This window comes from Puntigrus tetrazona, chromosome 8, assembly GCF_018831695.1.
Source record: "Puntigrus tetrazona isolate hp1 chromosome 8, ASM1883169v1, whole genome shotgun sequence".
Lineage (NCBI taxonomy): Eukaryota > Metazoa > Chordata > Actinopteri > Cypriniformes > Cyprinidae > Puntigrus > Puntigrus tetrazona.
Genome location: NC_056706.1, coordinates 21344974 through 21357057, shown reverse-complemented (window position 1 = coordinate 21357057; position 12084 = coordinate 21344974). Strand labels below are relative to the sequence as shown.

Below are 12084 nucleotides of genomic sequence, written 5' to 3'. Positions count from 1 at the left end.
GATTAATCCACTCATTTCACAACTATACAACTCTTTTGGCGCATTACGCAATTTAATCCTTTCACTTCATTGCCTTTTGAAAAAAAAAGTGTGAACTGAATGACTACATGTCGTTCACAAATAATTTATTATAGGACTCAAACACATCTTTAACTTGGTTTTGTGATGTTTATTCAGTGTATTGAATAGCAGTTGTTATCAAGTGTGTTTTAATATGATCAAACAAATCAAAATAAACGCTCTTAAAGCATGAAAACATAATTTTCATAATTATTATTCTTTACACACTTGGCAGTGGCTTTTATTTCATTAAATGTATTATTATTCTCAATATATATATATATATATATATATATATATATATATATATATATATATATATATATATATATGTGTGTGTGTGTGTGTGTGTGTGTGTATATATATACATGTAAATACATATACATACATATATATATATATATATATATATATATATATATATATATATATATATATATACATATACATATACATATATATATATATATATATATATATATATACATATATATATATATATATATACATATACATATACATATATATATATATATATACATATATATATATATATATAATAATCTTATAATAAATAAAAATACAAATTCTTGTTACATATATATATATACATATAATTCATATATATATATACATAATATATATGTTATAAATAATATATATATATATATAAATATACATATATATATATATTTGCCCAAAGCATATATATATATAAATATTATATAAAATATAAGAATATATATTTTTCTTTTTTATTAATTTTAGTACTCCAGCTTATTTTTGGATTATTTAATTGCAAAGGCAACATTTCTAATGTTCTTTTCTAAAAAGTGTCCAAACTGCATAGACACCACACATATTATGTATTTCTTTATAAATAACTATTCTAATTTATTTTGTTTTTTTAAGCACGGATTACAAATATTGACTTAAAATCTTACAACGTTTTTTTTTATTACAGGAACTAACAAATCTAATGTTTCCATATATTTGCCTGCAAAGGCGGCTGAAGAGCACATGGTGGGCCGTTTAACATCTTCTCAGGTTTGTTTTGTAACACTAGAACGAGAAAACAGGGGTCAGTCACACTTTACAGCTCAGAGACAAGTGAAAACGAGAAGGGTTTAACCTCTCCGCCCAGAGGACATCGTAAATAAACCAGTCCTCTTGATTGTGAAGAACTCGGCACTTAGTCCCGTACTCTAGTCTAGTCCCTCTTTCAGTAAATATCTACGGGTAGCAAGCAAAGAAAAGAAAAAACACAGAACACTTTTGATTCTTAATTTCTCTTTATCTTTGACAACAGCAATATCGAAGGAACTGATGTTTTGCGTGCAAACTTGTTTTAAGGGTGTTGTGAGAACATGGTACCTGTGCTTGACAAACACCGACATTATACAGCAGTGACTGACTCTTCAAAGAGAGACGTGAACATCAACCCCGCAGCAGAGGGGTTCCTTCGGCGAGCATTCGCACTGAAACACACGGACCCACACATTCGATCGGGACAGCGTACAAATTCAATCCCAAACGGCTTTCAGGTGCAACATCTGTCAACGGCGTCCTGTCACGACGCGTCCTAAATAAGCCCCGAAAACATTTTAAATGCACAGTAATGTTATCTTCACACAACAGAAAATTAATTTAAAGGATAGTTAACCAAAACGTAAAAACGCCGTCATTATTTACTCGCCCTCGAGTTGCTGGTCCCCCATTCACAGCCACAAAAAAAAAAAAAAAAAAAAAAAGCTATTATAGAAGTCGATGGGTACCGGCAACTGTTTGGTTACACGCATTCATCAAAATACATGGGAAAGAAACTCACGGTGAGAAAATGAATTTTTACGTGAACTGTCCCTTTAAGTGATAGTTATCATCATCATGTTATTCCAAACCCATCAGATTTTTTTTTTACTCACTTATTTTCAATACAGCGAATGAGGACTCTTACTCAAACTAAGCTATTGTTTGGCTTCAGAATACAGTACACAAAAAGTTTTGTTTTTTTAACGGTGATCCTAATTCAGCGTAGCTCTATGCAAACGAGTGACTGATACATTCATCACAATTGGTTTTGGCTGCACGGGTTTGGAAGAACATGACCGTTTTTTATGTTTTAGCGAGCTGGAACTCACAGATGTGTTCACCCCCAAATATATTGCACTGATTCTCGTCACAGAGCAAGTTTAAATAATAACATTTACAGCTCCGCCCCCAATGTGAAGTCATAGACAGGAAAAAGAAAAATAACGAAATCAAGGCGCGCATACACACACACACACACACACACACACACACACACACACACACACACACACACACACACACACACTCACAGACAGGAAATAAGCAGTAGCGGTGATAAAGCAGACTCCGTAACACTGTAATATTTACCATCGAAAATATCCACCTTTAACGAGAATAAAAAAAATATGAGCCATACTCTCCTCTCTCTACATGGAGTGCTGTAATGGAAATGTCATTCAAAGAAAGGTGTCTCAGGTGGGGAAAAAGTGAACTTGAATCATCTTAGAAATTCGCCGCAGTCCAACTTCAGTGTCCAAAAATCCCAAGACATGAGTTTCTATTGTATTAAACAACAACAAAAAAAAAAGTTCTGGTGGTAAAAACCATTTAATATTCACCGTTTAAACCAATCTCACTCTGTTTTTCTTTGGCACAACCAAAACATTTAATAAATGTTCAATTATGCGTACAGTCTCGGGCCGAGGCGACGGAACCTTGTCGAATTACGGACACACATAAACCACACTCGGGTCACATTGAAAATCCAAAGGCAGGCTCAGCGTCCCTCAGACAATTAATAAATAAACACCCAAACATCATCAGCTGATCAGAGGCGGTCAGACGGTCCTTCCCGTCTTCACGTTACACCAAAGCTCGTGTGGAAACCCTCGCAAACGAACGCAAAAACCGGCGTGATGATTGTAGGAGACAGACTTGACAGGATCCGAAAGCGTGTTTGTTTGATTGACAGGGTCCCGGCCCTATAGGGTAACGGGGAGGTCCGGCGAACCCAGGCCCTCCTCCAGCCACTGGACGGAAGCGGAGGCCCCGCGGAGGAGCGCGGAGCGGTTGTGTATGCGTCTCAGACGGAGCAGGTAGAGGAGGATGGACAAAACCACCACCAGAAAACAGGCCAGGAACAGATAGTGGTTGTTCATGAAGGAGAAGCTGTGATGCCAGTGAGAGTGAGAGCCCTTCAGACTCTCCTGCTGGATGTCCCTGAAGAACCAGAACACACCTCAGAGATGCACAATGGCAGCATTTATTTGATTTAAAAAAAAAAAAAAGACTGAAATAACTATTCTTTTTATGCGTATGCATATATATATATATATTTTACTTCTACAAACCGAAGATGGCTCAAAGCTATTTCAAAAGGAAAGAATTTATGTATATTGTACCTTAGAGGTAGAAATCGTGTGCGGTACAAAATGGCTCCTAGTGTCCACTGCACTTCTTTGTCATACACCAGCAGGGCTGTCCTGAGATTCTCGTAGGCCGCCGGAAACGCGAAACCTGAGTGGAGCACCTCATGCATCCACGCAGACTTAAAGCATTGATACCTGCAGGAGGAGAGGAGCAAAGACGCCACGTTAGGTACAAACTCTTGGTGTATCATCGTCTAACGAGGCAAGGCAGTTTTCGTATTTGAGACTTACTTGAGTCTATGCTGATCAGCATGCGAGGCGTAAAGTCCTCGATCAAACCGCTCTTTCAAAGTCTTCCACTGGGTGGCACAGTAACTCTGAAATTAAAAAGGTACGGTCAGTAAAAACAAACCCGTTACTGAGAAATTTATAAGCAATTTTTGGAGGCTGGTCATTTCTGACTGGGAACACCACACCACAAAAATAGTTACTTGATACTGGAACAAAAACGTATCAATGAAATGCCTACTTTAACAAAAATCTTCTAATTTTCTTTGAAGCATCACAAAAAGAGCTCTGTTAGGGGCCTCTCTTTTTGTGGCGGGCCCTTTGATCCTACCGAAGAGCCGTATGAACAGTGTGAAAAGTCAAAGAACCTTAGCAGCGTTGGAGTACTTGGTGGAGTTGTAGTCTCCTCCCATTCGCAGAACATCTTCAGTACAGTAGTAGAACTCAGAGAAGCCGTAGAACTGGCTGTTGGTGAAGTCGATGGGGGGCTGGTAGACTCCGTTCAGAGACGTGTTGGTGTCGTTGGTGCGGTTGAGGAACGGCTGGAGCAGCAGACGGCAGCGGTCGAAGTCTCCGATGCCTCTCAGGTGGACTCTCTGGTCCTGAGGACCCACCTCGTCCTGGAGGTCGGCTGGCAGACAGGGGTCGAGGATGGGCGAGTCTGCGCTCTCTCCCTGATGCTGACCCAGCAGCCTAGAGACAGAGAGCCATGAGAACTTCCCAAAGAACGTGGCATTAGATGTTCACAATATAAAAGTGTTTTAATGAAGGTCATTTAAACTTCGACATCATAAAAGGTATGTTACTGCACACGTCGCTTAATAAATGAAGTGTTTTAGGGCAAATAGTTACCATTTTAACATTAGTGTTAGGTAAGATTTTTTAGCAGAGGGTACTTTTTTTAATGAATCAAGGCTGGATTCATTAGATATAAAATACAATAAATACAGTAGTATTTTGGAATATTTTATAAAAATATTTATTGAAATGCATATTCATAATCACAATAAATGTGTGTAAATTTTATTTTATTTTAATTGTGTGAAGCTGAAACATAATATATGTAGGAGATGTTTATCATCGCCATCTTAATTTATACGAAATTTTAACTTTTGATCAATTCATCGCATCTTTGATGAACGAAAATATCCGTTTATACATAAAACAAATAAAACTGTGACTTTTTAAACGCTACTGTACACTGTCTCGTGTTCCAAAATATTTTCTTTAAATATTTGATCTTACTTGTTTTGGATTTGCGTGTTGCTGATGAGGTTTTCCTCGTATCTCTGGCGGGCCGCATTTCCACCGAAACCCAAAAACGTTGATACGTAAACACGGTACACGTGTTCTGTTCGGTGAGCGTCGCAGCCCAGGTTAAACTCCGCCAGCAAATTCTTGGCTATCTCTTCCTGGCAGCACACAGCAAAACACAGACGGAAATATAACACTGCCGTGGAGAACAGATAGTTAACAGAAGCTCGACATTTGAAGCATGGTCTAAAAATGCAGACTGACGGATCTGCTCTGAAGAGAGCTTGAAACGCGCGTTTCTTTAAACTCAAAGGCAGCAAAGCGAGTGGAGTGAGAAGCGGCGTCGTATTTGTACAAAAGACATTTAAAGGAATGTCAGGGTTTCTGAACAACCTGAGCTATAGCAAAAGCATTGCTGATTACCGCAGAAAATTAGTGACCCCATCCCTCAGTAAAAATGACCATTTAGTGGAATGAGCTTACAATGGAAGTCTCAATCTGAAGACAATGTGTTGACCAAAAACATTCCTTTAAAAGGCTCACAAGCTCTAACACAGAAAAATACTAAAGAAGAGGATGAAAACACTGAATGCTGCCGTTATGTTAGGTTAGAGTCCATCAGGATTTGTGCTGAGGACGGACACACACACACACACACACACACACACACACACACACACACACACGATTGCTGATATTAGATTATGAAACTCACCCTAAACTAAATGATCATTATTGTTTAAAGAGGCCATATAAAGTAGTTAGTCTAATAAAACTCATCTAAAAGAATTAATAAAACAATCTGTATGAGACTTCATGAAATAGTCTAAATGAGATTTTACAAATCAGTTTGTGTGAAACTGCATGAATTAGTATGAATTATTCAGAAAGAGACTGCACAAATTAGTCAGATTGAGGCTGTATGACTTAGTCCCAATTAGTCCAATTAAAACTGCACAAATTAGACCGAACGATACTTTATCAGTAGTCTGAATAAGATTGTACAAATGAGTCTGAATGAGACCACTAATTAGTCCAAATGACACCGTACGAATCAGAACAGATCGGACATATAATCAATAAAATCATACAAATTAAGTTTGAAGAAGAAGAAGAAGAAGAGACTGAATAAATTAATCCTAATGAGATTGAAATTTCATTCAGGTTATTCAATACATACTTTAACGTACAATCTCATTTGGACTAATCTGAGTTAGATTTAAGAAACTGGCCCAAATGGGATTGCATGAATTAATCTGAACGAGCCAGAAAATGAATAAACCACCAACTCGAGCTGCGATGCAACAAGCTGCAGTAAGAGCGCATTGTACAACATTTTTGGCATGAGAAACCTTCACCGCTATTGTAAGTGGACCTCAGAATAAGATCTGAATTTGGTCCACTTAAAACTAAATAAAAACTGTTGAAGAGTGATTAGTATTGTTCTCTCAGAGCTCAAGCGCCATGCTGCCATATGAGCATGCAGCAGGCTTATCTCAGTCCAAGGCGTCAGTTCAGCAAATTCACCATGGCCTTGAACTGCACTGGGCCAAGGACCACAGAGTACCAGGAGAACAAGAACGAGAGAATGAGAACGACAGCCAAACTTTCAGCTTTCAAAAATACAGGAAATGGTCATAGATAATAACCTGTTGTGGAGAAGCAAAGCTTACAGTTTTGGGCACTTCGTATGCGATCTGAGTGGAGACGCCGCCCATGTCCAACACGCCGGCCGTACGCTTGCGCACCAGCGTCTCCTGCTGGTCACTCCCGGGAACCTGCACCTCCACCACGGCCTCGTGCTCTGAGAAACCAGAGCGCAGAAGTGGGCCAAATTAAAGCGTAGGCGAAAAGCTACTTTTGCAGGGGACGCATATTTGGCACGAAATAGCGCGGTATCGCTTACCATCCTCAACATGATTGAATCGTCCCAAAACAAAGTTGATGCCTATCCATGCATATACTCCTGCAAAACACGAAAACAATTGAACGACGCTGAATTCAGAAGAAATAATTAAAAGAAATACACTATTATTCAGCAAAGACTCATTCAACTCAACCTAAAAACATGCTTAATTTTACTTAATGGATTTGTGCCCCATTTAAACGAACCCCTGCATTTCTGCACCGATGACTCTAGAGGTGGCCTAGAAGAGGTTCAGAAGTGGATTTTACCTTCCTGTTTGCCTGAGATAACTTCCACGTGGGAGTCAGAGAACAGGAAGTTGAAGTTGACAGGAATGTCAGTCCGCAGATCCTCCAGCAGGGCCTCCTGTTGGCTGCGAACAAACACAATCTCAGCACATGCAGCAGCCGTCCCACAGCGAGCAGCTAATATAAGGTGCGTGATTAAACACCTTTCAGGCAGGACTCGCATGCCTGCGGTGCACAGGATGTAGAGAGGCGTTTCCTGGTGCTTGTTCTTAGGGATGTGCTGAGCGGCGAAGCTCAGCAGAGGGCTGATGTAGTCGCTGGCCTGGTCTGGGGTGGATGCATACTCGGAAATACCTGAACAAACAGAAAGTAGCACCACTTCTATTGCTGATTTCACAAATTTCAGAATTCGATTCACAGTTCACTTGATTTTTATTCATTATACCAATTCATTTGGATATATATCAGATACAGTACATAAAGTCATATTTTAATTTTTATATATAAAACTTTACAATAATAATTTATATATAATTTTACATAACTTTATTCTGATTTTATTTCAAATCATTTTTGAAAAATAAATATTTCGATATTTCGTTAGCATTTAGAGAGTTTCCTTTTGAAAATGACAAATAAAAATCATGTCATGTTGTCAGGCAGGTTTATATTCATTTTTTAGACAGCACTATACCAATGTTTTAACTTCTTGTACATTTTGTGGAATAAACGATTTCCAATCATTTTGACCCCGGATAAACCTTATTTTCAAAGCGTATGCCATTTTCTTTTATTTGATACTTGGATGAAATTTGATCAGATCTTTACAGAATAAAACAAATATTAACATTTTAAATGCAAATCCAGAGAAAATGAGAATTTAAGTGGTCTATTTTTCCCCCCACAGCTGTACACTAAATATTTACATCCCTTAAGAGAAAGTCATTATGACAAATTAGGTAAAATATAATGAATCTGTGATGTAGTGAATATATTTATCAAAAGGCTGCTCTAAAGATTTTTCAAGCTGACTAACGTTTACTGATATTAAATGGCTTTCCTGAGGTAAGTGTAGCATTAAACTACATTAAATAATCTGACATGCCACACTAAACGGCGTATAGATTAGATATCAACCTTCAATACTGTTTACAAAGTCAATATTCCACTGATTTGTGCTTATTTTTGAAAGAGCAATGAAATAGAAATAGAAAAGAAATTAATAACTGATAACATTGCAATAATAATTTTTAGCATTTTAAGCATAATTAAGAGGTAAATATGGAAAATGTGGGTAAGTTTCCACTGACTAAAACCAGACTGAAACACATTTAGTCAAGTCCAAATTAATCTAAAACAGAAGAAGTTGACTAAATATGATAAAAACTAAAAATAACAAATGAGGCAAGACTAAAGCCCCCCCAAACTCCAAACACAGTAACTCTAAAAGTAACATTATATATTAGCATCCACAGCAGTGAACGATATCGTCCGATTAGTGCGTGAGCGTCTGCCGCTTTAAGTTTAGTTCGCTATAGCAGGATGGATTCTGATTGGCTGTCAATATCAGTATGGTTCATCAGCTGAAAAAAATCCTTCCGAAAGCGACTCCAATGATGCGGTTTCTCTGTGCCTTTATCGTTACAGTTGCGGTGTGGACTCTGACATCCTTCCATATTGTTAATTTTAATAACTACATCTTTATCGTTATCTTTATAGTTATCATGCTCGGTGCGAACTAGCCTCAAGCCTAAGGCTAAATTGAAAACAGCCAACAAAAAAAAAAAAAGCTCTTTGCACGCTCCAAATTCTCCAATTCTTGCAAACCAAACCAACTTGCGTCACAAAACAATTCCGATTAGGTTCAATTTTCGGCATTTTAGCACCCATAGCAAGCATTTGGATACGAAAGGATGCCACCACGCAAAAATCTCCGGCCCTTAATTCGCTCCCCGCACTGACCTGGCTTGATCTTCATCACGACCGGCTTCCTGTGCTTGTCTCGCATCTGTTTGATGTCCAGCAGCTCGTGCGGGTTGCCGTTGTGCCGAGGCCAGGTGTACACAAACACGCGGGAGCCACTGCTGCCACAGTCCACCACCAGCCCGTAGTTCAGGTTGGGGTTATTAGTGTCCGTGGCCTCCATGTCCGGCACCCGACCCAAACGCCTAGCGGAGACACATCCATCGGGCCGATTAGATTTCATTAGATGTATGGCAGAAATAAGAGAAGCGATGAGAGCTGTTTTACGTGTGGATGTGCCTGTCCTCTCGTAACCAGCTGTACTGGCCCTTCCCCGTGACCAGCAGCAGGTACAGCAGCCCCATCACACCGGCCAGCAGACCCAGCAGCAGCAGCTGCCTGAAGGAAGGCAACAGGAAGCGCGGCAGAACCACCGGAGACAGGCTGAAGTGCCAGGATGCTGGAAACAGGCAGGAAATGCTAATCCTGTAAAAAATATGAGGAGAAATCTGTCACTATGGTTACTGGATCCTCTTAGCTTGGCTAAAATTAGGAAAGGCACGCGCTAGAAACATTTTTTTTTGGTGCTTGTTCAATGCGCTTTATTAAAACGAGCACGTTCGGGTGAATAAAATGCATAATCTGGGGTCGGACTACATTTATCATTTTTGTCGCATTAACTGAAAATGCATCGGTGGAGTTGTTACCAGCATCCTATGCATAAGATTTAATTGTGAGAACGAAAGCTTAAACTAATTCTTATTTTAAGGCCCGTTAAAGCGTTTTCAGTCACAAAAAAAAACACATAAAGTCACTTTCAAAGCAAGCAGCTTTCTATTGGTCAGTGTGGAAAATTCACACGACCTGCTTACAGAAATCATTCACCCGGGAAAATTCATTTTGATTGCAACTGGAATGACTAGATATCAGCGTGGAAAATTTGCCAAACAACAGCAAACGTCGCGGCACGTTCAGTTACGCTAAAGATTTAAGAGTTTGTGCTGCTGATGTTTTTTGTGGTTATAGCTGTATTGACGAGGTTTTGTCTAGTTGTGGAATAGTCATATGGTGTTTTTTGCTTCGTTAAATGAACTCGATAATTATAAGTGCAGTGACAAGTAGCGACAATGTAAATACATACATTTTCTATTAAAAAAAATGCATTACAATGAGAAATCGATTTATTATGTTCTAATAAACTAAGAATAAAATTAACAAGGTAATTGCAACTCTCTCTCACAATTCCGGCTTTTTATTTATTTTATTTTTGTACTGCCGGCTTAAAAAAAAAAAAGAGATAATTTTAAGAAGATATTCACATTTTCTATTTGAAAAGTGTCTATTTTTTAACTTATCAAAATTGCACAAAAATGTCTGACGCGCGAGATATTTTTTCTGTCGTTTTTTTCAGAATTGTAAGATAAAAATGACAATAATAATAATAATAATCTTCTAAAGATTTTACTTGATGCAACGTGTGAAATTCACTTGAACCTCTAGGTCACCGTTTTAAACAGCTTGAGTATAAAACTAAATCTAAATTACACTAGTCTACACCGACCGTGTGCTCAGAAAGCATAAAACATCTGTTCTTATTTCACGTTGACCCCTAAATGTGTGTCAAGCAGGAGAAACATCATATAACAAATAAGGTAAGGATTTATTTGCCGTTATTATTCCATGCGTCCCATTTCAGACCAAGCACTTTTCTCAGATAGCTTTATTTTGTACTCGCCTTCCCATTGCAGGAGTGGATGAAGATGAAGAGGAAGAGGAAGAGGCGATGCGGACGAATCAGACCTTCACTGGCAGCTGCTTCTCCGTACAGGTGTATTCCTCCATGACGTCATGTTTCAAGGCATCGTCACCTTCGTCATCGTCATCACCATCAGGGGCTTTCACACGTGTTCAGGTGAGCTGAGGAGACGTGGCATGTCCTGACACGAGGAAGAGGAAACAAAACGCTTCACAGTTCACTTGAAGGCAGTCGCTCAAGCCATTGGCCGCAATTAACGTCTCTGACACGATCTGGTTAGCTGCCTACATAGGTAACACTTATCGCGGGTTTTCAGGGCGCATACGAGTCTCGCGATTAACGAATCGAACGTGACCTAGACGTTGTCTATGTAGGCAGCTCGCTGGATTTTGAAACGCGACCACAATTAACGATCAGGCCGAGAACAGCGTCGATGAGAAACGGACGCCCGCCTGCTTAAAAGTAGGTCGTGAGGTTTTGGAGAGGTAGACTCGACCGATTAAATGCTGTCAGAAACGTTATCCTCCGACCGGATAAATATGTATGAACGAAGGAAGACGTTCTCACCGTTCGGCTAGTTACATCTGGGACGAATGCGTCAATGATAGAGCCATCCTCCGTGTTTTATCAGTCGTCCTGCGATTGAAATCCTCTCGGTGAACACATGAATGTTGCGCTTTGACTCCTCTGGCAGTGATTAGCGTTCAAATGTGGTCGAGAAAAGCCGCTAATTCCCGGTAGTTACCGAGCAACAGTTCGGTTCAGTAGTAAAGCGGCCAGTGCGCATGCGTGTCGATTCCGGAAAGTGCGTGTACGCTGCTGCTGTTTTGACGTCATCTTGCGTTTCCAGTTCGTCACTGGTAAACACTGAAAGTTAATTTAAATAATTTCTAGAAACATTATATACGTGATATGTAATATAATATATTTTTATTTATTTAAACATACACACATATATATATATATATATATATATATAGGCCTTGGTTACAACGTCTGGAGTATGGTTGCCTATAATTCAGTATGAATAAATTACATTTCAAAATTACAATTTAAATTTTTTTAACTCTATTCTTTTACACGTAATTGCAGCTTGATTAGAAAATGTCATCTTTTACAAACATCTTACCAACCTCAAATAAATTAAAAATTATTCTAAATATATGTGTGTGTGTGTGTGTGTGTGTGTGTGTATACACTACTACTATTAAT

The 12084-nt window shown here is 38.8% G+C and overlaps 1 protein-coding gene across 2 annotated transcripts; it reads right to left on the bottom strand.

Moving 5' to 3' along the window:
* Window positions 1-1333: 1333 nt before the first annotated feature.
* Window positions 1334-11684, bottom strand: entpd4 (ectonucleoside triphosphate diphosphohydrolase 4). Of its 2 annotated transcripts, none has more exons than XM_043246598.1 (13): window positions 11440-11684; window positions 10852-11053; window positions 9405-9602; window positions 9117-9322; window positions 7358-7508; window positions 7176-7279; window positions 6907-6966; window positions 6650-6804; window positions 4992-5158; window positions 4115-4439; window positions 3750-3835; window positions 3492-3653; window positions 1334-3309 (listed from the first exon to the last, which is right to left on the bottom strand). In XM_043246598.1, exons 2-13 carry the CDS (start codon window positions 10857-10859, stop codon window positions 3072-3074), a joined length of 1860 nt encoding a protein of 619 aa, XP_043102533.1. In that variant the 5' UTR covers window positions 10860-11053; window positions 11440-11684; the 3' UTR covers window positions 1334-3071. The 2 variants fall into 2 exon arrangements, with proteins under 2 accessions (XP_043102533.1, XP_043102534.1); XM_043246599.1 differs by having other exon boundaries at window positions 6674-6804; window positions 11440-11682.
* Between the last annotated feature and the right edge of the window lie 400 nt (window positions 11685-12084).